At 41.7% G+C, this 26387-nt stretch overlaps 1 protein-coding gene across 1 annotated transcript in view; it reads left to right on the top strand.

Moving 5' to 3' along the window:
* Positions 1–22546, top strand: part of RAD23B (RAD23 homolog B, nucleotide excision repair protein) — a 60525-nt gene extending 37979 nt beyond the window's left edge. The window contains exons 2-10 of the mRNA XM_040417207.1: positions 1350–1431; positions 4626–4705; positions 13974–14245; positions 14733–14788; positions 18676–18803; positions 19956–20103; positions 20296–20423; positions 20798–20968; positions 21138–22546. Of these exons, the coding sequence (XP_040273141.1) occupies positions 1350–1431; positions 4626–4705; positions 13974–14245; positions 14733–14788; positions 18676–18803; positions 19956–20103; positions 20296–20423; positions 20798–20968; positions 21138–21251 (1179 nt within the window). The 3' untranslated portion in view covers positions 21252–22546. The remainder of the gene's footprint in view (positions 1–1349; positions 1432–4625; positions 4706–13973; positions 14246–14732; positions 14789–18675; positions 18804–19955; positions 20104–20295; positions 20424–20797; positions 20969–21137) is intronic.
* The last annotated feature ends 3841 nt before the right edge of the window (positions 22547–26387 follow it).

The raw sequence follows: 26387 nt of genomic DNA, 5'->3' as shown, positions 1-26387 counted from the left end.
GTAGACTCCGTCTCATGCTACCACTAGAGTGAAAGCACCGCCAGCATTCAAAAGTGACCAAAACATCAGCCAGGAAGCATAGGAACTGAGAAGTGGTCACCACCTGCAGAACCACTCCTTTTATTGGGGGTGTCTTGCTAATTGCCTATAATTTCACCTGTTGTCTATCCCATTTGCACAACAGCATGTGAAATTCATTGTCACTCAGTGTTGCTTCCTAAGTGGACAGTTTGATTTCACAGAAGTGTGATTGACTTGGAGTTACATTGTGTTGTTTAAGTGTTCCCTTTATTTTTTTGAGCAGTGTGTGTGTGTGTATGTATGTGTGTGTGTATATATATAATATATATTTAATTATCTGGTGGCCAAATTGTTTTGTTGGTGATTATAGTGGTCAAAAATATAAAATATAATTGGCAGAAAGTTTTTTTGTATAAAATATTTATTCCTCTAATGCCCCCTTGATCATTGGTGGTATCAGGAATGTAGCGCTGGCCAATCAGGCAAATACTTACCACATAGGAGGATCCAGCGACGTCACAGCTCTCTCCTCCCTCTTCTCTGCGATGCCGGCTGTCTGTGACATATTCAGCGCAGGTGCAATGAGGAAGCTGGCAGCCGAGCATCATTCACTGCCTGCGCCGAATTCTGAACAGGATGGCGCAGGCGCAAGATTTCGCCGTCAGGAGGAGACCAACTCTAGCCTGGCCCTCTCAATCAAGTTTACATGGGAGTTGAAAGTGGTGGGCGAATTGAGCCTCTAGGAGCAGGTGCAACGCCCCCCCATGCTCCTAGTTGCTAAGGGTACTTTTACACTAGCGGCAGGACGGATCCGACAGGCTGTTTACCTTGTCGGATCCGTCCTGCCGCTATTTCGCCATGCCGCCGGAGCTCCGGCGCAGTTTGCGGTGATGGGCCGCCGGACTAAAAAGTCGGGCATGCAGTACTTTTAGTGCGGCGGCACGGCGAAATAGCGTCAGGACGGATCCGACAGGGTGAACGGCTTGTCGGATCCGTTCTGCCGCCAGTGTGAAAGTAGCCTAATTAGCATCTAATAATAGTTAAAATTGTGTAGTAAGGGGCGTATCCATAAGAATAGGATAGTTAGGGTCTGCTGACATTAGCACATCGCTAATGTCAGGCAGTTTAATAGGTTAATTCTGGTGACAGAAACCCTTTAAGGACTAAGTGACACAAAGCATGGACTATAAGGAAAAAATGCATATTCTTACTCTGTATGTCCCTGCTGCTTTCTGTGAGGGATATGACGGCTGTATTGTACCCTGCTGTTGTACTGGTGAATGTAACGCTGTTGATATATGTTCTAACCTAATCTCCTCCCTTCACAGGTCAAAGCTTTGAAAGAGAAAATTGAACAAGAGAAGGGGAAGGATGCTTTTCCAGTTGCTGGACAAAAATTAATTTATGCAGGTATGTGAATGGTTAAATACTCCTGTAGGACTCTTTTCACACCAGCACAGCTACCTCTGTCTGCCTCTGCTTAGCATGGAGCCAGGAAAGCTTTGCTGGGTCTGATTTATATAGTTACTTAGTTGATACGGTTAAAAAAAAGACAAACGTCCATCAAGTTCAACCAAGGGATAGGTGGGGGCGCGAATCCCAGAAGGAAATGAGACTCAGATTTCTACACGTTTTCATAAGCATTAATGTTGTTTACTTTTAAGAATTCATCTAAACCCTTTTTGAAACTGTCCACTGTTCCTGCACGTCCTGAGGAAGTCAATTCCACAGCTTCACAGTTCTTACAGTAAAGAAGCTTTGACACTTCCGGAGACTGAACCTTTTTCTTCTCCAATTGGAGGCAGTGTCCCTTGTCTTTTGAGGGCATTTCACATGGAACAGTTTTTCACCGTATTTTTTGTATGCCCATTTATATATTTTATATAGGTTAATCATGTCCCCCCCTTAGACATCTCTTATCAAGCCTAAATAAATTAAATTCTTTTAATCTTTCTTCATAACTAAGACCCTCCATGCCCCTTATCATTTTAGTTGCTCTCCTCTGTACGTTTTCCAGCTGCAGTGCATCCTTTCTATGGACTGGTGCCCAGAACTGTACTGCGTATTCCACATGAGGCCGAACCAGCGCTTTGTAAAGTGGTAATATTACATCCCTGCCCAGTGAGTCCATGCCTTGTTTAATGCATGACAATATCCTGGTGGCCTTAGAAGCAGCTGATTGACATTGTATACTATAATTTAATCTACCGTCCACAATGACACCCAAATCTTTCTCTATAAGAGACTCTCCCAGTGCTACATCACCTAGGACATATGAAGCACAGAGATTATTACTACCAAGATGCATAACTTTACATTTGTCCACATTGAACCTCATTTGCCAGTGTTCAAGTCAGCTTGTAGTTTATGGACATCTATCATAGACAGTACAGTTCTACACAGCTTAGTGTCATCTGCAAAAATAGATATGGTGCCATTAATCCCGTCCTCGATATAATTGTAAAATAAATTAAATAATAGAGGGCCCAGAACTGAACCTTGGGGTACACCACTTATAACCTGGGACCATTCTGAATAGGAATCATTGACCACAACTCTCTGGACACGGTCCTTCAGCCAGTTTTCAATCCAATTACAAACTATACTTTACAAGCCAATAGACCTTAATTTACTGCCTTAATTGGCTTGCGGAGGCTTATAGGCCATACATGCTCCTCTGGGAGGAAAGGGATGCAAACGAGCTATTAATAAGCTCTGCCTCTGATGCCACCAGATGTAAGGCAGCTATCCTATAAGTCAATATTCCACCTTTTTAAACAGGCCTTCAGCCATGATATTAAATAAGCCAGCGCCTTATCTGCAGACAGCTGTTTCGGGGTGATTACCCCTATAAGTGGGTGAGAGGCCTAGGTCAGGATTTGTGACATGGTGGCCAATCACTATTGACTAGGTTAATCCATTATGATGACAGTCTACAGGGAGTGCAGAATTATTAGGCAAATGAGTATTTTGACCACATCATCCTCTTTATGCATGTTGTCTTACTCCAAGCTGTATAGGCTCGAAAGCCTACTACCAATTAAGCATATTAGGTGATGTGCATCTCTGTAATGAGAAGGGGTGTGGTCTAATGACATCAACACCCTATATTAGGTGTGCATAATTAGTAGGCAACTTCCTTTCCTTTGGCAAAATGGGTCAAAAGAAGGACTTGACAGGCTCAGAAAAGTAAAAAATAGTGAGATATCTTGCAGAGGGATGCAGCACTCTTAAAATTGCAAAGCTTCTGAAGCGTGATCATCGAACAATCAAGCGTTTCATTCAAAATAGTCAACAGGGTCGCAAGAAGCGTGTGGAAAAACCAAGGCGCAAAATAACTGCCCATGAACTGAGAAAAGTCAAGCGTGCAGCTGCCAAGATGCCACTTGCCACCAGTTTGACCATATTTCAGAGCTGCAACATCACTGGAGTGCCCAAAAGCACAAGGTGTGCAATACTCAGAGACATGGCCAAGGTAAGAAAGGCTGAAAGACGACCACCACTGAACAAGACACACAAGCTGAAACGTCAAGACTGGGCCAAGAAATATCTCAAGACTGATTTTTCTAAGGTTTTATGGACTGATGAAATGAGTGTGAGTCTTGATGGGCCCGTGGCTGGATTGGTAAAGGGCAGAGAGCTCCAGTCCGACTCAGACGCCAGCAAGGTGGAGGTGGAGTACTGGTTTGGGCTGGTATCATCAAAGATGAGCTTGTGGGGCCTTTTCGGCTTGAGGATGGAGTCAAGCTCAACTCCCAGTCCTACTGCCAGTTTCTGGAAGACACCTTCTTCAAGCAGTGGTACAGGAAGATGTCTGCATCCTTCAAGAAAAACATGATTTTCATGCAGGACAATGCTCCATCACACGCGTCCAAGTACTCCACAGCGTGGCTGGCAAGAAAGGGTATAAAAGAAGAAAATCTAATGACATGGCCTCCTTGTTCACCTGATCTGAACCCCATTGAGAACCTGTGGTCCATCATCAAATGTGAGATTTACAAGGAGGGAAAACAGTACACCTCTCTGAACAGTGTCTGGGAGGCTGTGGTAGCTGCTGCACGCAATGTTGATGGTGAACAGATCAAAACACTGACAGAATCCATGGATGGCAGGCTTTTGAGTGTCCTTGCAAAGAAAGGTGGCTATATTGGTCACTGATTTGTTTTTGTTTTGTTTTTGAATGTCAGAAATGTATATTTGTGAATGTTGAGATGTTATATTGGTTTCACTGGTAAAAATAAATAATTGAAATGGGTATATATTTGTTTTTTGTTAAGTTGCCTAATAATTATGCACAGTAATAGTCACCTGCACACACAGATATCCCCCTAAAATAGCTAAAACTAAAAACAAACTAAAAACTACTTCCAAAAATATTCAGCTTTGATATTATTGAGTTTTTTGGGTTCATTGAGAACATGGTTGATGTTCATAAATTCAGAGACTCCAGCCAAGTATGTATGAAGTACAATTCTTTTTATTTAGCAAGTAAGTATGGTTGTTGTTCAATAATAAAATTAATCCTCAAAAATACAACTTGCCTAATAATTCTGCACTCCCTGTAGTTATTAAATAATTTATATATATGTATTTTTTTATTCTAGGAAAAATCCTAAATGACGACACAGCGCTAAAAGAATACAAAATTGATGAAAAAAACTTTGTAGTGGTTATGGTAACAAAGGTAAGTTTCTATCTGCACCCTGCTAACTGAAAAATGAAATACTAGGGTGGGGGGGTGGCGTGGCTAGCCAGGGATGTGAGCGGCCGCTTGTCTGCTGAGCTCCTGTGCACTCTTGGCTGTTTATCCTGAAAGTTCTAAATCCCCTAAAGTGGAACATGCACGAAGGTTTGATTTAGTGGCAGCCATGCAAGATGACTTAGAAAAATGCTGCATATGGGTCGTATTATGTAGTTTGGAGCCATAGTGGTTAGGTGTTAATACACCTTTTCACTGATGACCAATCAGGATTATTGCACATGCACTTTAATAATATATACCAGCAGTCCACCATCGGTCCTCTTGGTTTTTAATACGTTCATGTATTGTGACCTGTGCTAAATGTTTTATTGTGATTTGTGTCAATCATGTCCTGTTGTGATTTTCCAATAAAATTTATGTTATTTCTTGATTACCTCAGTATTAGAAGTGCTCTTTTACTCTATTGACCCACTTCTTTTGGTCGGTTTTCATGCTATAATCAGGGATGGGCCCTGAATTTGTTTTGGGCTATATATAGGTTCCTTAGATTTAATCCTGGGCAACACCGCAATGGGACAACTAATTCAGGACATACAATATCTTCCCTGTAGAATATTAGACCATTCCCCTGTGCTTGTCACGGCTAACTTCCTTCCTCCTGTATTGCGGAGATGCATGGTGTGGAAATTTAACCCATACTGGCTTAATGTGCTGGCAGATGTGGTGGGTATAGGAGACAAAATGAAAGAGTATGCATAATCTCCCCTTGGCATCCTAGCTCGTAGTTTGAGACACTATGAAGGCTTTCCTTCCTAAATTGCAGAGGTAAACAAGACTAGGGACAAAGTAAAAGGCCTCATACTAGATGTAGAGAGGGCTGAAGCCAGGTATATTGTAAATCCATCTTTTGAACAAGAGGAAGAATGGCAAGGAGCACAACATAGTCTGAATGAACGCTTGCTACTGAATGCAAGAAATAAACATTTCTTTCAGAAACAGACGTATTATGAGGAAGGAGAAAGGGCGGGTAGATTATTGGCTATGGTTTCTAGGGCTTATCAACAATCAGCCAATATAGCTGCTCTCCGCAACTCTGAAGGAGAACTCTGTACAGCTCCTGAAAAGGTGCTGTAGATTATGCACTTGTTTTATTCCTCCCTGTATGAGTCTGAAACTTCTGTATCTGAAGTGGAGACTCAGGCGGTTCTCGAACCGCTGAGAGTTCATACTCTTACTACGGAACAGAGAAATATGCTAGATGCCCCTATTACTATAAAAGAAATGGAGGAGGCGGTGGGTAGTATGTCTAATAATAAGGCCCGGGGGAGATAAATTGGCAGCAGTGATATTTAAAAACTATTCCTCAATTCTTTTACCAAATTCACTAGAGGTTTTGTCACGGATGTAGTAGGGGAGAACACTAAAAGACAACAAGAAGGAAGGGGAAAGACACTAGGCCTCACCGCTAGGGAAGGAAAAGGGTCGCCACCTATATAACCCTGCTCCTGGCCCTAACTTCTATCTGTATGGGCACATCTCAATGGTAGAGATGCCCATACACAGGAACCTAGAAAACCCTGGTGACCCTCGGATGCCCTAAAGGTAACGACAGGGCAGAGACAACCCTTTCCTTCCCTGGTGAAGGAACCATCGTCTCGCTGAGGCCTACTAAACAACCTGGGGGGAAGGGGGGATACAAAACACAACAAGCGTTCGCATTTCCGGAGCGCGGCTCCCGAAAAAAAATGGAACATTTTCTTATCTTAAATTGCAGACAAGAATAGGCAGTTCTATGGGGGTGCCGGCCGGGTGTATTGCATATCCACAATACACTACGGACGTGTGAATAGACCCTTATACGCAGATGATCTACTACTGTTTTTAGATGAACGGGCTTCTTCTCTTCCAAAGGCCATGTCAATAATAAACCACTTTGGTAAACTGTCTGGCTTGGTCATTAACTGGACAAAGTCGGTATTGATGCCATTGTCTAATAGTACAAACGGTGACGTTAACCCCACTGCAGGGTTACAGGTAGTCACATCTTTTAAATACCTGGGAATTCAGGTGTCGGCCAGGACTTTAGGGAGTTGAATCTTGTCCCTTTGCTGGATAAATTCAGACGCAAGGTACAGGCCTAGACCCGATTGCCCCTCACTCTAGTCAACCGCACAAATCTATTAAAAAGGATTCTCATTCCCCAGCTTCTATATGTATTGCATAATGCCCCGATTTGCATACCACTCCAATTTTTCTATGAAATAAATGCGATCTTCAGGGATCTGCATAGGTTGAAAACGCGGGGGGTTCATGGTACCGGATCCATGGATATTTTATTTAATATAACACCTTAGGGCCGGGATTGGCAAACTGAGGCTCTCCAGCTGTTGTAAAACTACAACTCCCTGTATGTCCAGTCTGCCTACAGCTATCAGCCTACAGCAGGGCATGATGGGATTTGTAGTTTTACACCAGCTGGAGAGCCGCAGTTTGCCGATCAATGCCTTAGGGGATAGGGAGATAGAGATAAGGTCAACACGACTGGACGGATTGTACAACATCTCAATGGCAAATGCCTAATGTCGGCCCTGGAGGATGAAACTTTCAATACGAGGGGTAGTCACTATCAGCTATTGCGCACCGTACATGGAGTATGGTGAAAGGCTGGAGAACTGGCTGGATTTGCAGGTTATACAGAATATACACCAATATGGCCCTGCCGAATGTATCGCCAACTAGATAGTGTCAAATGTGCAGGCATGGGAGGTATACGGGTTCAGACGTATCACCCAACTATTTGCTAATGGTACTCTTAAAGCGTTTACTCAGCTACAACAGGAATTTAGCCTACCTAAGACATTATTTTATTTATACCTGCAAGTAAGACATGCCATACAGTCCCAAGAGGAACAGGCTGCTAGAACACCTGCGGCGAAACACACCATCATAGATCTCACTGCCACGCATGGAGACACTAGTGGTGTAATCTCCATTATAGAAGTTTAATGGAAATGCCATATTATAAACATCCCATGCAGCTATATGAGAAATGGAAGCTAGACATTGCACACTTAAGCGAGCAGATGTGGGAGGAAGTGTTACAGGATTTCCCTGAGGTGGCAGTAAGGCTCCATTCACACGTCCGCAAAATGTGTCCGCATCCTTTCCGCAATTTTGCGGAAAGGGTGCGGACCCATTCATTCTCAATGGGGATGGAATGGTTGCGGACAGCACACAGTGTGCTGTCTGCAGCCGATTTTGGGTCCGCAGCTCCGCAAAAAGATAGAACATGTCCTATTCTTGTCCGCAGCTTGCAGACAAGAATAGGCATTTCAATGGGGGTGACGGGCTGGTGTGTTGCGGACCTGCAATTTGCGGGTCCGCAACACATCACGGACGTGTGAATAGAGCCTAAGTGAGGCCCACAGGGTCTGTCAATTATATTATGCTCCATAGATTATATAGAACCCCGGTAGTGATGGAAAAAAAATGGGATATCGAGAAGATGACTTGTGTCCGAGATGTTGGGTGCCAAATGCTGATTTAATACACCTCATGTGGAAATGTCCATGGCTAAGACTCTACTGGGCGGAGGTTGTGGGAGTATTGACCACAGTGTTCCGCATAAAAATAGATCCTTCAGCACTGATATGTATTATGGGTTGTGTGAAAACACTGCCCGGGACACCAGGCAGGAAAGTAGCTATAACTTATTGCATACTATTAGATTGCTTCAAACCCCCCAAAGGTGCTGGAACTTGTAGATAAGGTCTAGGAATGAGGGAATCGACTTTGGATAAAACTTCATTCTAACATTGTACGGAGCAGGAGCTCCGTACAGTATTAGAATGTATTGGCTCCGAGGAGCCGGTTATTGCTTTGCGAAGTCTCGCGAGACTTTGCGCAATAACTTCATAAATTAATCTGTACTGTAAAAAAACAATTTACCGAACTCGAGTTTGGTTCCAAGTGGTACCTTGATTCTCTCTGCTTTGTTTTCACAGTGCCTTTTTCACTGTTGACTGCTCTATCCGGCTTGGATACATAGACTTGTTATTTCCTGTCACAGTATTAGATCATCACTGAACATTCTAAGCTGACATGACTATTTCGTAAACTAGACATCTACTTTTCTCCCTAATATGTGATTTTTCTACTGCTGAATGCGGTATCTGACATGTTCCCACAGTTGTTACATGCTCCAGGCATCCACTTTACTCCCTTATATTTTCAGAGTATTTCCAGGCAGATGCATTAACCCGTTACATGGTTGCATCAACATTGGTCACTGCACCTGATATGGTTCTTCAGTAGTGGCTAGTGTTTTCCTTATTATTGCTACACCTGGTTTTTCTCTTGACAACCTGTTTTTAACTTGTCTGGTCCTTACCTCTTGCCAAGGTCCACTGTACCAAGGTATCTTGGACCATTTACTTGACTTTTCCTAGGAGACTGCCCATGGCACATCTCTGCACAGAAATTCTTTGCAACACGCGCTTCACATGCACCTGGTTTGGTTCTTTTTATCCTCCTGGGTCCCCATTTACTATCTTCTCTGTGGGGTTCTGCAATGTCTTCCCCCTCTTGCTCCCGTTTGTAGATTTAGTCAATGTTCTCTGCTAGGTAGTTCTGCTGGATGGGTTTATCTCGTGGTATGGGATTTGTTCCTCCTCAGACCATCCAAAGTCTTTTTTTCTATCCACTCTGACTTCTCATAGTCCTCCCTTTGGTTGGAGTCTTCCAGACAGGTATTTCTCCACTTCTTTTGCAAGGTCTGTGAACGTCTAAAAATTATCCTGAGTCTTCCGATTTTTTCTTTCCTTAAAATTAACTGCTATACCAGTTCTTTTGAGCACAGTTATTGCTTTTTATAGGAGCTAATTTCCCCCCCCCCCAGTATCTAAGTTCTAGTCTTTTAGTCAACTCTTGGGCCCAGGTCTTTCATCCTTCAACTTGGATTTTGTAGATTCTCCCTTACATAAAGGTCTGCCATCATTCCAAATGGCATACAGTGTCCTTCCTTTTCAACTACCTTGTATTGGTCCTTTCTTAGATACATATGTCAGCAAATTTCACTGTGGCTTGCAGGTTGCTGCTTGTCTGCATGTCTTCCCCTTGTTTTTATGTTTTCTTTCTTTCTAGCCATTGCTACGGACTGCGTGCTCCCTCGGAGTGACTATTCTTGATTCATCAGTGGTGGTGTTCATTTTGCTCCCTGGTTGTTCTTTCTGCCCTCTGGGGCAGGGCATCCTAGGGTGCTGTGTGCCACAATGATATTAACAAAAAAATGTATACTTTCCTTTCTTGTTCAATTTATTTGGAGACGCAGATCTTGCCCTGTGTTCCTTTTTGTGTTCCTGTTTCCCAGACTGTTTTGGTGTCCATTCTGGGTTCAGGACATGTTGATTCGAAGTACTTGTGCAATACTTTATTTCTTGTGGACGCATCTCCACTGAAGCCAGGATTTGGCTGAAGAGGATCAGTTACCCATGCCTTGGAGGAACAAAACAAACCCTGGACACGGGGAGCAGCAAAGTATGATCCTTTCAGTAGGTGAGGCTGGCTGCTGGCCATTCGAAATTGTTTTCCCGTACAACCTCTTTAATTGTCTCATGTGACAAGCTACTTTCAACCCACAGAAAGGGGAAAAAAAGTCCTCTGGCTATGCAAGTAAAAAGTAGTTTTCAATTTCTGGGTTACTCTATTTAACAGCATTTAGAGCTATACTTTAACCTCCCCATGGACCACGGGAACAATAGACAGGAGATGTTCATTGATGTCTTTGGGAGACACAGAGCGAACATTTGGAAAATAAAATCAGGATTTAAAAAAAAGACATTCATAGTGAAAAATACAATCACCAAAAATTCTTAAATTAGTGATATTTCACTATTTGTACGCCAGTTTTGACATCACACTGCGCCGCCAGAAGATACGCTTAATTTATGACTGAGTACATTCCTCATAAATTAAGCGCAACCTCCAACTGTCCGTGCTCTTAGATTTTAATCTATGCCAGCTTGTAACTGGTGTGGATTTCAGCCTTTTATGCCAGAAACTAGATCTGCTAGGGCCAACGACCCTACCCACGACACTCCCCTTTGTAGAAAGTGGAGAGGGCAGCGTAGAAATGGGAATTTCCACATAATTTTAGGCGCAATGGCATTTAAAAACTTGAAATCTTGCAGTGTTTGGATTTTTTTATGCCATACTAAATGTCCCCTCAATTTATTCAACATAAAATTTTTTATTTTTTTTTGAGATTTAAATACTGATGACCAATCCTCTGGATAGGTAATCTGTATCTGATCAGTAGGGGTCCAACACCCAGGACCCCTGCAGATCAGCTGTTTAGGAAGGCAGTACCGCCAAAGCCCTCACATTTTTTCGTAGGCCAAGTGATGGCCCATTCATGTGTCATGTGGCTTAGGCACAGCTGATCCCCAGAGAAATGGATGGGGCCGAGCTCGATACCAAGCACAGCCGCTATACCAAAGTTGACTTCGAATTGCTGTTTTAAAGTTGTAGAATTAAAGGCTGAAGTTCTTCAGACTTAAAGGGGTTGTCCTATTTATGAAAAACAAAGTAGCACTGTAAATCTTATGGTCAGCAATATATACATAAGCTAAGCAAGTTTTAGGCAAAACATTTTTTATTTCCCTGGTTCTCTTCTGGCCCTTCTTCAATAACACCAATCTGTGAGGTTTTCCACATGAATATTTGATATTATATCTGTTCTGCAAAGGGAGTGAATAAACGTGCTTCCCTGAGAAAAAATATCTGACTGCTGGGAGACTCGGCAGCATGTTGTATGTGTAGGACTAAAAGTCCCAGCTGTACAATGACACTGCTGATGCAATAGGATCTCCCCCCTACTTGTGCAATGCTCTGCAGAACTCCTCCAGTCTGTCAGCTCTGTGTCTGCAGGATGAGGAGGGAAGATCCTGTGTGTCTTCACTGCCTGCAGCAGCTCAGCAAAGCTTCCAGCCCTGAGTGTGTGCTGCAGAAGGGGTTAAACTTTCCTGAAGAATCCAGTGGAAGGGAGACACAGGCAGACAGCAGCAGCTCCCAGTGCAGGGGGGCGTGACCAGCACAGCGACAACTGGTACAAAGACCTGCTCCTCAGGCTTGTGTAGGAGATATTATCAGAGCAGGGAGAGAAGCTGACCTTACAAGTTATGTGACCACACTTGAATCTGAGAGAGGATTCACTGCAGATGAAGGAAATGCATTGTAAACCCCCTTACATTTGACTAGTTAAAAAACATACAAAGAAGAAAAAAAAAATCCTTGAACAACCCCTTTAATGAATTTTGTCTATGTGCAGTGCATAAATTTTAATGCTGTATGGAGACAGCATTAAAAAGAAGTTGGGGAACAAATCGACTTGGATCCGAAGCGCAATTCGCTCACCCCTAGTTATCGGTATTTAACATCTCAGAAAACCCCATTACTGTATACAGTGTAAAAGTATCAGTAGTGCTATATGCATCCAGCTGGTGTTTAGAGGCTTAATTACAGACTAGGTGCCATAGGGAAAAAGTATGCAAATCGGGTCTTTTCCAGAAGGTAGAAAACTACTTCATATCGGTGATCTGTGGACAGGTCTTTCAAGTTTCTCATACTGGTACCTTCCTTTATTTAGAAATTATATTGCTTATAGCAGGGATCAGCAATTGTTGTGAAGCTACAACTCCCAGCATGCTTAATTCGCTTCCGTGGTTCTGAGAATAGCTGAGCAAGTGTGCATTTTGGGAGTTGTAGTTTCTCAATGGGAGGACTGCAGGTGTGAAGAATTTCATGTCAGGTGTAAAAAAAAAAAAAATATATACAGTACAGACCAAAAGTTTGGACACACCTTCTCATTCAAAGAGTTTTCTTTATTTTCATGACTATGAAGGCATCAAAACTATGAATTAACACATGTGGAATTATATACATAACAAACAAGTGTGAAACAACTGAAAATATGTCATATTCTAGGTTCTTCAAAGTAGCCACCTTTTTGCTTTGATTACTGCTTTGCACACTCTTGGCATTCTCTTGATGAGCTTCAAGAGGTAGTCCCCTGAAATGGTCTTCCAACAGTCTTGAAGGAGTTCCCAGAGATGCTTAGCACTTGTTGGCCCTTTTGCCTTCACTCTGCGGTCCAGCTCACCCCAAACCATCTCGATTGGGTTCAGGTCCGGTGACTGTGGAGGCCAGGTCATCTGGCGCAGCACCCCATCACTCTCCTTCATGGTCAAATAGCCCTTACTTTCAAAGTTTTCCCAATTTTTCGGCTGACTGACTGACCTTCATTTCTTAAAGTAATGATGGCCACTCGTTTTTCTTTACTTAGCTGCTTTTTTCTTGCCATAATACAAATTCTAACAGTCTATTCAGTAGGACTATCAGCTGTGTATCCACCTGACTTCTCCTCAACGCAACTGATGGTCCCAACCCCATTTATAAGGCAAGAAATCCCACTTATTAAGCCTGACAGGGCACACCTGTGAAGTGAAAACCATTTCAGGGGACTACCTCTTGAAGCTCATCAAGAGAATGCCAAGAGTGTGCAAAGCAGTAATCAAAGCAAAAGGTGGCTACTTTGAAGAACCTAGAATATGACATATTTTCAGTTGTTTCACACTTGTTTGTTATGTATATAATTCCACATGTGTTAATTCATAGTTATGATGCCTTCAGTGTGAATCTACAATTTTCATAGTCATGAAAAATAAAGAAAACTCTTTGAATGAGAAGGTGTGTCCAAACTTTTGGTCTGTACAGTGTGTATGTATATGTGTATTATTTTTATATTTATATATATATATATATATATATATATATATATATATATATATATATGAGAAACTCAAAATTTGAATATCTTGCAAAAGTCCATTTATTTCAGTAATGCAAATTAAAAGGAATTGCATTAATGCAGCTTAACATTAGAATATTGTGAAAAGGTTTAATATTCTAGGCTCAAAGTATCACACTCTAGTCAGCTAATTAATCCATGCCCCCTGAGCAAAGGGTACCTAAAAATTGTGACTTTGGGGTTTCATAAACTGTAAGCCATAATCATCCAAATTATAACAAATAAAGCTTTGCATGTAATGAGTCTATCTCATATGTTAGTTTCACCTTTTAAGTTGCATTACTGAAATGAATAAACTTTTGCACAATATTCTAATTTTTTGAGTTTCACCTGTATATATATTTTGCTACAGTTTTTTTAATTATATTTTGTCTTTTATTTTAGCCAAAGGCTGCAACTTGTTCTTCTGCACCAGCTCCAGTACCATCCCAGCCTGCCAGCACTGCTACTACAGCTCCTGCATCACCACCCTTGACATACACGCCTATTGCTCGAACCAATGCCCCCGTATCCCTCCCTCAACCCCTTCCCAGTATCACCGTACCTAGTCCGCTCACTACAGAGACGACCACCACCTCTGTTCCTAAGGAGGAGAAAGCCGAAGAGAAAACGGAAAGCCCTGAGGAAGCAGTGAGCCCTTCTTCAACTGAGTGCAGGTGCTTTTATGGCTTGTTTTTTGTGTTTATTTGGTAGCACGATATAAGACTTGGGACTCACGCACTGTCCACATCTCCTTTGTGGTTTCTGTTCATAAAGTACTGCCCGTTCCCACAAACCCCATTGACTTACAATCCATTGGTTATTATTGTGGATGCCTGTAAAATCTTGAGTCTCCGACACAGATGTGAACATCTAAACTGTATCACAAGTTGTAAACTTTCTGTACTTTTTATATTTCATCTATGTCTGTGTTCACTTGTGCCATTTTATCAAGGTTTTTGCCACAATTTTTATGAAACCTGCTATATTTGTGGAAAAAACAATAGGCATGTGTGAACACACTGTGATCTATATTAAGGAGTTAAGTTTTGCTGCTGCGCATTAAAATGGTGGAGGGCCACCTTAAGCCTTTCTATATTTAATCACAATCAGTTCAGTTTTACTCTAGGTTAAATTTAATTTTCATGTATGTTTTTACTCTAGCATACCCAGTGATTCTTCTCGACCTTCCCTTTTTGAGGATGCCACAAGCGCCCTGGGTAGGTTTTTCCTAATGTGTGTGTGATTTCATGTAAAAAATAAGCAATAAACTAAATTTTTGTAGAAATGCTGAATGTAATAAAAAAAAAAAGGTGTATGCCGCATGTAAATATTAACTCTATAGTTAGGATGCATTGTATAAAGCATCAGCAAGAAAGGTGCAGTATTGAAATGGGTTTTGTTTTCCCTTGCACGCTGTGGTCATGGCTGACACACGTTTAAGCCACTCTAATCGTCTCCGTTCTCCATAGAACTAACATGTTTGTTAGGTCCCTTCACACACAAATTAGCTTTTTTTGCTTATCACATTAGTTTAGTTTTTTTTCTGGGGCATTTTTGTGTCCAAATGTGTAAATTTAGATTGTGAGCCCCATTGGGGACAGTGTGATGCTAATGTCTGTAAGGCGCGGCGGAATATAGTAGCGCTATATAAGTGCATAACATAAATAAAATAAATTGTGGGATTTTTTTTTTCCCTATAGAGAAACAGGATAAAGAATGCCTGCAAAAAATGCTATATTTTTTTTTCACATGCTATTTTTATAATAAAAAAAAAAAAAAAAAACAGGCAGAAAAAAGATCCACCACCAAATAAACATGCATGTGCGTCCTCCATATTTCGTGTTAACTTCCAGCGAACATCTGGAGTTGGTGTCTTTACAGGAAAGAAAAGTAAAAAAATAAATGCCGGTGCAAAAATACTCAATGTTTGTAAAAACAACACTCAGTTTCCATAAGAAGCAGTGTAACAGTGGGTATTAGCCTGAAATAAAGTATTTAGCAGTACTTACCTAGCAGATCCAGTGACGCTGCTCTGCTTCTCCCAGTCAGGCCTGTTATTTTCCTGGCTGCAGCCATGATGTCATGTCGACAGCAGGTAACAGCTGAAGCCAATCATTGACCTCAGCGGATTTGCATGTAAAAATCCATAAGGTTTACAGTAGCAGCAAAGTGGATGAGATTCTCACATATCTCATCCACACTCTATATCCATTTCCCGTGAGAAAATCCACACATAAATTGCTGAAGATTTTAAAGGGAATATGTCATCAGAAAATGACCCTATTGTTTACATCAATGTTTTTAATTAAAAAATCCTAAAATCCTGCAGTTTTCACTTTGGCCAGTAAGCCTAATAGGCACCACTTTTTGGTATGTACAGATCACTTTAGCAGTCATCTCATTATCATCACATGCAGGATTATATAAATATATACTTTTGTATAAACACAGGATCCACTATTCACAATAGATGATTGTCAAAGCGCATCTCCTTCCTTGTACAATGACCTCTGCACAGGTCACAGAACATGTCTAGAAAACTCTCCTATAGAAGTCATGAGGTCCGCTTCAGACCATTGTCTCTATAGCCCATGGTGGCTGCTGTAAAGAAGATCTCTAAATGCTATTAAGAACAGCTCGGACAAGATGGCAGCCCCCATAATCATGTTAAGGAAATAGAATAAATAAAAAAAATCTACAATCAGAAAATAAAAACATTACAAAAAAAGTCACAGATTTTTAACTGCAGAAAAAGGTATAGGATAATACACATTCCCTTTAAATCTGCAGCATGTCAATTTGTGTTGCAGATATCCGCTGCAGTTTTCACCTTTGCAACACAGAGAGGGAAATCTGTGGCAAACCCACAGCATTTCTACAATTTCAGCTATGAAATCTGTACCAATTGGTGCAGATTTTGCTGTTAGGTTTTCCGCAGATCTGCCATGTGTGGCCATACATTGAGATCGCTGTCATATGGGTGTAAAATCCAACTCCCACGGACTCCCTCATGAACAAAGACAGAAGCATCTGGCAACAGATCACTGCTGTGTTCGGGCACTGTTGACTTCAATTGTAAATTTCTCATTGGTACCAGATTGTACTGTGTATACGATTCATTTCTGGGTTCCTGACCAAAGTTTGACTTTTAAAAGAACTGAAGTCATTAAAGGCTATGTACACATTTAAGGACAATTGGTCTTTATTAAAGGATAACTGTCGTATATTTTTTTTGGGGAGTATTGGATTGTGGTGATTTAATATCTCCTTGGTGGCCCTATTTCAACTTTTCACTGTGTATTCAATTATCCCTTAATTCCACATTTTTGTTCCCTGTACTGCCTACTTTTACCTGTGCTTAAAATAGGGTTGCTAGGCATGGTCCGTCTAAACAGATAGACAGAGCAGGCAGCGTGCAGGGTCACATTACTGACAGCCAGGGACTGTAAGTAAATGATTAAAGCCAGGTCCTCCCCAGCAGCTGATAACAGTGCCTGGGCTGTGTGCACTTCTCCCTGTCCCTGCGCTTGGCAGACGCTCCCTCACTCAGCAGAGCTGGAGAAGTAGAGTTGAAGCAGCGCAGACCAGGCAAGGGAGATCTGCCATCTGCTCAGTGTATAAATGAAAGCAACATGTGGTAAGAGGACCCCTTTGTGCTGCAGGAGATTAACCCTTTAGGGGGGAGGGCTCTGGTTACTGGCACTTTTGGGGGGGCTATTGTTACTGGCTTAGTGAGGGCAGGTGGGATTAGCCTCAGGGGGAGGGCAGTGGCGGCCATCTTAACTGAATAGTGAAATTGCAGTTTTATGCAGACTGGTTGCTAAGGACTGAATCTTATTAAATATGGGGTAAGTCAGTCTAATAGTAACTGATTCTGGAATATCATGTTATTAGTAACTACATATATGAAAATTGAAATTAGGGTCTAAATGTGACAGTTATCCTTTAACAATATGGAATCCTTTTTTTCTGTACAGAGCTGAGATGTTCTACTAGCTGCCCTTTTTTTTTGCCTTTTCCGTCATCTGGGGAGCTGACGGACTACTTATCTCTGCTCTCAGACCTTATGAACACTCATGGAGCTAAATCCTTATGTTACTGATAAGAATGTGGCTTAGGGTACTTTCACACTAGTGTTTTTGTTTTCCGGTATTGAGTTCCATCACAGGAGCTCAATACCGGAAACAAAAACTGATCAGTTTTATCCTAATGCATTATGAATGGAGAGCAATCTGTTCAGGATGCATCAGTTCAGTCCCTCTTCCGTTTTTTGGATGGAGAAAATACCGCAGCATGCTGCAGTTTTCTCTCCGGCCAAAAATACTGATCACATGCCGGATCCGGCATTAATTTGCATTGTGTTCCGGCAAAACGGACCCGGCTTTCCGGTCTGCGCATGCGCAGACCTTTTTAAAAATGCAAAAAAAATAATCCGGTATTGCAATGCATTTGTGTGACTGATCCGCATCCAATCCTCTGCCCCAAGTGTGAAAGTACCCTTAAATAAGTGTTTATGACCTCTTAGTAATTTTAGAGATGAGGGTAATTAGATGACAGGCACAAAGTGAAAGTAGGATACGCACAGCTAGAAAAACAGTTAACCATTTGTGACAGAACGGCTCAATACTTTCAATAAAGGTCAATTAAAAATATAATTTTAGCCAAAAATGTGTAAAATGCAATCATGAAAAAATTGCTGCTAAAGGTGTACATAGCCTGTAATGCCACTGCGATATCCAGTCCATTTTAGACCTTGACCCACTGTCGTTCCATTTCATGGTGGATACTGTGTGCCAGACATACAGGCCTTTGTTAATGTATGTTTTTATGAAGGGAGAATGCTGGGCGCAGTCCAAGCCTTTCTTGTACTGTTCACATCAAGCTGTGTCATTGTAAAACATTTTTCTGGAAAAGTTACAAAAGGTGAACTTTACTAAAGCCAGACATAAATATCCCAAATGCTTAATTCTACAGCACTTAATCTAGGCCAAAAAAGTGTTTCTATCCTAAGAATGCTGGAGTGATCTGTAGGCTTTACCACAACTTGTGTGCAGAGTTCTGAGAAATCCTGCCTTCTACTTTCATGTGCTTTCCTTTGTTTCAGTAACAGGGCAGTCCTATGAGAATATGGTAACAGAGATCATGTCCATGGGCTATGAACGAGAGCAAGTTACTGCAGCCCTGAGGGCTAGCTTCAACAACCCTGATAGAGCTGTCGAGTACCTCCTTATGGTAAGCATTCCTTCACTTTTTACTACATAGAAGAAAATGAAAGACATGGATGGCACATCCACGTTATACATTGCTCTGCTGCCGCTAAGCAAATTTCATAAACCTTTCATAAATGAATAGTACAAGTGAATATAAGAAATTGTAATATGTCTTATCAGAGAAAGATACTTCCTTCTCCTCCTCTTATCAGGCTCTTTTCCTGCTCCCCCTTCTCTACATGCCAGTTCACGGCTTCAGGGCTCATGAACATGGCTGCTGCTCTTGCGGTTTGCAACTAAAGTTTCTTATGGTTGCTTGTACTATTCGGCTATGCCAAGTTAGTGGCTATTTAAGTCTCTCCTCATGGGTTTTATTCTGTTTAACCAATGTCTTTTTTTGAAGATCGAGGTCTTCAGAACTAAACCTATCACTAGAGCTCTGTTCAGCTGGAGCTCCCTGACCTCCTCAAACAGCTGAATAGCAGTGGTGGCGGGAGTCGGTCCCCTGCCGATCTCATGTTGTTGGCCTATAGGACAGGCCATCAGTATGTGAACACTGTAAAACCCCTTTTAAGTACCTGAGTAGTGACTGTAAAGCCCCTCTGAAATCAGGATCTGAGATTCCACAGTTGTCTGTGTGAAATTATCCATTGTTAGGCTACTTTCACACTACCGTTCAGAGCGGATCCGTCTGGGGTCTGCCCAGACGGATCTGCTCATATAATGCAGACTTGGGATCCGTTCAGAACGGATCCGTCTGCATTATATTGTAGAAAAAATTCTAAGTGTGAAAGTAGCTTCAGACGGATCCGTCCAGACTTTACATTGAAAGTCAATGGGGGACGGATCCGTTTGAAAATAGAGCCATACTGTGTCAAGTTCAAACGGATCCGTCCCCATTGACTTACATTGTAAGTCTGGACGGATCCGCTTGCCTCCGCACGGCCAGGCGGACACCCGAACGCTGCAAGCTGCGTTCAGGTGTCTGCTTGCTGAGCGGAGGCTGAACGCTGCCAGACTGATGCATTCTGAGCGGATCCGCGTCCACTCAGAATGCATTAGGGCAGTACGGATGCGTTCGGGGCCGCTTGTGAGACCCTTCAAACGGAGCTCACAAGCGGAGCCCCGACGCTAGTGTGAAAGTAGCTTTAACTATATCATTTTGTTATTTCAGGGAATTCCAAGTGACCGAGAAGGGCAAGCAGTTGCTGATCCACCACAGGTTGTCAGTAGTGTTCCCACCCAGCCTCTCCCAGCGGTAGCGATAGCTGGAGCAGGGGCCGGCGCAATTTCTACTACACCTTCTACGCCTTCTGCTGGAGGTAAGATTTAGAATCATATCACAGGAACAAGTAAGTTGTCTTATACATGTGCAAGATAGAAATGCGGCTTTCAGCGTAAGTCATGAACACAAGCCCTGCTTATTCTTACTCTTGCCTTTATTAACACTGCAGCAGTTTTTTGTGGCATTGGATGTGCAATGTGTGTACAATATATATTTATTTTATTTCTAGGCAATCCCCTTGATTTCTTGCAGAACCAGCCTCAGTTTCAGCAGATGAGGCAAATTATTCAACAGAATCCCTCTTTATTACCGGCGCTTCTTCAGCAGATAGGACGGGAAAATCCCTCATTACTGCAGGTAATGTCCTGATTGCATTTACGCCGTCCTCTCATCCTTTCCTCAAAGGAGACAGGGCCTCTCATGGTCCAGCAAATGCACTATTATCTGTACTAGAAACTGGCAGAAATGATGGCTGAAATCTACGACGTCTCATAGCTGGTGTAGACTTGACTCGGGCGCATGAAGGGCCAGAGGTCTGTGCCTCTTGATAAATTAGGTGCATCTCACTTTAGCACAGAATTAAATCAAGATGGGTATCTGTATCGGCAGTCCTGATAAATGTCTCCCAATGCATGTCGCCTATTAAGAAAATTTCTTTCTAGCATTTACAGCGTGGACTTCTACAGATGTGTAGATTTAGATATATTTTAATCTGTCTTCTTCGATAACAGCAAATTAGTCAACATCAGGAACAGTTCATTCAGATGTTAAATGATCCAGTCCCAGAATCGGGCGGACAGGGGGGCGGAAGAGGAGGAGGAGGAGGAGTAGCAGCTGAGGCTGGAAGTGGTCATATGAACTACATTCAAGTTACACCTCAGGAAAAAGAAGCTATAGAAAGGGTGAGTAAATGATTTACAATGATACTACCATGATTCTTTGACCTTTGGCTGTCCTTAATATAACTTTACATTCTGTAGTTCTTGTGTACAACTTATAACTGTTGGGAAAAAGCTGGATATGCATATTCATAGGTTTGATACTGACGTTCACTCTGTTTTTGCTCTCCAGCTAAAAGCACTAGGATTCCCTGAAGGACTTGTGGTACAGGCTTATTTTGCATGTGAGAAGAACGAAAATCTTGCGGCCAACTTTCTCCTACAACAGAATTTTGATGACGATTGAAAAGAAGAGACTGTATTTTTTATCTCACTTCACACCAGTGCATTACACTAACTTTGCTCACTGGATTTACTGGGATGAATTTGGGCTCATATCCACAATATTTGGTGTATGGTAGTCAAGGGTGGGGTGGGTTAGGGAAATATCAGACAAGCTAGGACATAAAGCATCAATCTGCTATAATTGAGCAGTTACAGCGTTCAGCGTGTGTTGCGGTAAAGCTAAAAGAAAGCAAATTACCAAAAATCCAGCTTCAGCAGGCATTTATTCCCTTCTGCAGACTTCTCTAGATACTATTTCTTCTTCACTAGTAAACTTAGATCCAGAAATTTAGTGTAATGCCCTGTGTTTCATTCTCCGTCTAACAAACATTGCTATAGCAAATAGCCTGTGCTACCTGGAGATTATTATTTTTTTCCTTATTTCCCGGTAACACTGGATTATAACCTTGAGGAAATATGTGAGATGTAAATGCCAAAATAAAAATAGGTGATTTGCTGCTTCAACGAGTAATTAAAAGTAAATTAGTGCACAGGAGCCTGGTAAATGCTGTGAACATAAATTTTTGAAGCTCTTTTTCTTTCCATTAAATCACATTTAGTGATATTTAAGGAGACCCTGATCAATAAGTGTGAAGTGGGCACTTTCTGTTCTGATTTAGAAAACCGTATGCACACAGGAGGTTTATTTTTCTGTTTCCTTGCCGTTTAGGGAAATTAAACGGATAGCTTTCTAATTGCTCATTTACTTCAATTTTACATTGCAGTAAAGGTTTTAAAACAATTGTTGCATGTTTTTTGGTTTTGATGAAACCCACTTGGTGTGTTAAGTAACATTTTCTCCCCCCAGTAATTACTTGTTTTCCATGTCGGCTGAGAATGTGCAGCAACCCCCCCCCCCCTTTCCCCCCCTCCTCTACCAGTCTGGCAAATTTTAACACCCCTTAAACCTCTGTAAACCAGTCAGCAATCATTACAAGCTGCATCTTGACAGGCAAATTGCAAGATTTTTTTTTTCTTTTTTTGCACTCTAAACTTTGATTTATCCCCCCAATAACATAATATTCAATTAATATTCAACAATTGAGTCTCTATGCTTGGAAGAAGCTGGCATGACAGGGCTTGAGAAGTCAACACATCCTCTGTTATTTTCAGAGAAGGCATGACATATAAGTGAATTGTAAGAATATCTGTGTATGTACTGCTTATACATTGGATAAATGGACAGATGAACAATCAGCGGAAACAAACGTATAACCCAAAGTTATGCACAAAACATTAAAAACTCCTTGTATAGTGTTTCTTATTTGCACCTTTTTCATTGATGTTTGTTTCGTATGATCATGTGGAATGACATGTCGAGGTTATTGCAAGCTTCAGGTCTTCTTTCAGCGTTTCCTATATGAACGTTGAGATTTTTTTTGATTGGGGTATGCTATAAAGGGCTGTCGGTAGGACTTTACAGAGTTGTAGTATATTGCTCTTTACATTTGAGTGTCATTAGTATAAATGGGCCAGCATTTTCCCAGTAGTGTTCTCCATATTGTCTATTTTTAATCCTTATTTCCATTTCATCCACCATGACTGCAACGGAAGAGATTGACCTCTGCAGGGACAGGAAATACACAGAGATAGTTTAAAAGCCCTCACCCCTGAGTGTTTTCCTGTCCCTATTGGGCACTACACAGAGAGGACTCCCTGATGCCTTTTATTTTTTTTTATTTTAAACTACAGCTTATTTTTATTTAGTTCATTATGTAAAAGATTGGCTTACCAATCTTCTCCTCAGCTTATGCCAAAGCTGGGCTGAGGAGTTCCACGTGAATCTCGTCCCTGTACATGATGGGGGGGGCTGGTTTTCACTCGGCGCTGTATGGTCTCCCTTCCCTCACTCCTCTAAATCAAAATTATGCTCCATAGCGTTCTCAGGAGAATATGTCTTTGGGCCGGTTCTAGATAAGATCCTAGAAAAGGCCGAGTTTCCCTGAAGAACAAAAAAGGATGTTTTTTTCGTCCCTACAGTCAACAATCCAGGCCATATAGGGGAAAAGGAAAAACTGGGCGCTGGAGTTATCAGAAGGGGGGTAGTAAAGGAAGGGGTTTCCTCCTCAACCTCCAAAACAAACAAAATGAAAAACAATGATGCCAGAGTAGGGGGGAGGTTGAAATATTTTCTTGGGCAGAAGGAAATGTCCTATCTATTACATTCATTCATCTGAAAGGAGCAGAAAATTCAGAGGCAGATTTCCTAAGCAAAAAGACTCTGGACTCAGGGGAATGGTCATTAAATCCAGAGGTATTTAAAAAAAAAAATAGTAACCAGATGGGGCCAACCACAAATGGACCTATTTGCCTCAAAAAGAAATACAAAGGTCAAACACTTTTGTTCCCTAGATCCCAGGGAAAATACTTGGGCAGTAGATGCCTTCTCAGTAAAATGGACTTGGAACCTGGCATATGCGTTCCCTCCTTGGGCGTTAATTCCCATGGTTCTGCAGAATATCCTAACAGACCCAGACAGTAGTTTTGATAGCCCCATATTGGCCCAAGTGAAGCTGGTTCTCCATCCTAAAGAACTTGGCTCTGGAAGATCCATGGCAGATACCTTTTCAGGAGGACATTCTTTCACAGGGGCCAATCCTACATTAAAACACAGGTCTCTTCAAACTATGTGCCTATATTCTGAAAGCGAGACCTCAAAAAGTAAAGGTCTCTCGGATAAGGTTATCAATACTTTAAAAGCCAAGTTACTGCTTCCATTTATCTAAAGATCTGGAAAAAGTACTGTTCGTGGTTGGGAGAAGATATAGATATGCACCTCTCCATGCATACAAAAGATCTTAGAATTCTTGCAAAGAGGACTAGACTTAAGCCTTAGGCCAAGTACTTTGGAAGTGCAGATATCAGCCCTGGGGGCCTTCTACGATACCAACCTAGCTGACCACAGATGGGTTAGAAGGTTTATAAAAGCCGCGTCCAGACTTAGACCGTCACTAAAACATAAGATTTCTCAATGGGACCTAAACTTAGTCCTTAATGGGTTGACAAAATCTCCATTTGCCCCAATGACTGACGTCTCCTTAAAACACCTCTCTTAAGATGGCCTTCTTAATAGCAATAACATCTGCTAGACGCATAGGAGAGATCCAAGCCTTTTCGTGTAGAGAACCTTATCTGTCCATTTTTGCTGACAGAATTGTATTAAAATTAAACTCAGGCTTCCTCCCGAAGGTAGTTTCAAATTTTCATAGAGACTAGGAAATTATATTGCCATCTTTCTCTAGTGACCCAAAAGATCCCACGGAAGAAAAATGTCATCTCCTAGATGTAAGGGAGACAAAATAAAGGGAAGAAGCTCTCCAAAGCATCCATAGGGCGTTGGATAAAAACTGTTTCTTGCTGCTACTCCCTAATGGGTCAAAATTGTCCTACTGGAATAAAGACCCATTCCACTAGAGCTAAGGCTTCTTCATGGGCAGAGAAAGTCAGATTGTCTCTTGACCAGATATGCAAGGCGACGACTTGGTCTAGTATCAATACTTTCATAAGACACTGTCGCCTGAATATTTCTGCTTCCGCGGATTTGGCCTAAAAGTGTTGCAAGCAGTTACACCCCCCCCCACCCCCCAAACTACATTGTAATCTGTTAGTTCTCATCATGGTGGATGAAGTGGAAAGACCGGAATTAGAATTCCTTGAATCCATGACTACTCATATATTCCCTCCCATAAAATATAATCTATAGTATGAAATTAATACTATTAAAAAAAAAATATATATATATAAATATATATATATATCCACTTTTGGTAATTGGTAAACACTGAGGGGTGAGAGTGGGTGGGGGCTTTTAAACACTATCTGTGTATTTCCTGCTCTACAGAGGTCATGGTGGTCACTCTCATCCGTTGCCATCATGGTGGATTCAAGGAAACAGAATTACCGGTAAGTCTAATTGGAGTCTTTTTCTGATAGAAACTTAAATAATGCTTTTGTTTTTCCACATCCCATTTTGCATGCAGGTTTGGCGTATACGCAGTTGTGTAAGGGCCGATTCACACGACCGTGCTTGGTCCAGTAAACACAGTCCACTTGACGGTTGCATCCCCCAGACATAGTTTATGCAGTCCGTTTGGGTTAAGGTAGTTACAGACGGCAATCGGACATTGAATCAGCCCTAAATCTTTATGTCCATGGTTATATGGAAAAAAAATTCCTTCTGGCATGCATTTAGCATGTATATGTCTGTGTACCTTTGCCTCAACATTATTGAACAGCATAGCCAATTACACTTTTGACTATAACGTTACAAAAAAATGATTCTTTCAGTGGCTGATGTATCCTGTATAGATGTAAAGTTGCATGCATCTAGGGCTGACCTGCAGAGACAAATTTCAAAAGGTTCTGCAGAACTGTAGAATTAGAGATCGCTTCATTCACCATTGCCATTCCATAGTACAGAGTGGGCCACGAACCTTGTTTCCTTTGTGTGGCTTGTATTCAGGAACACCACACATTCGATATTTCAGTTTGTAGTTTTAGTTCTATCTTTGTCTGGGGAATACTTTCATAAACCCTACCTTTTAGGCAAACCCGATAAGTCACACACCAGTAGGTCTGGTGACTGTGGAGGACACAGCCCTACTGTACCACCTTCTGTAAATGCCGCATGAACTCGGGCACAGGGAGATGTGTGGCAAGTTTTGCTGGAAAAAAAAATGCTTGTGCTTTGGACCAGTTGGCTACATAGAATTGCTTTAAGATGTCTAAGTATGGCCTTATTCACATTTTCATCAAAGAATATCTAACCCACAATCTGACTCATAACTGTAACAGATGCTGATATTTGGATCATGAAGTGGCTGTTGGTGCAGCGTGTGAGAATTTTCCATGGGCCAGTACCTATTCTGGCAATTAAAACACTCAGATGGACCCATGCGTCATCGGACACAATGTATTGTTATGGGTCCTAATGTCTTAGCAATCCTATGCAGTAGCCAGGTAGGTAATGGGAATTTCTAGGACAGATATAACTTGGCCTTGTCTCCCACCCCAAATTAAGTAAATGTGCCTTTAGTATTGTTCATTTAATAATATATGCATCCAAATGTGTGTAAAAATATTTTTGATAGCGGGGAGG

Source organism: Bufo bufo, chromosome 2 (genome assembly GCF_905171765.1).
Source record: "Bufo bufo chromosome 2, aBufBuf1.1, whole genome shotgun sequence".
In the NCBI taxonomy this organism is placed as follows: domain Eukaryota; kingdom Metazoa; phylum Chordata; class Amphibia; order Anura; family Bufonidae; genus Bufo; species Bufo bufo.
This window is presented reverse-complemented; position numbering and strand designations above follow the sequence as displayed.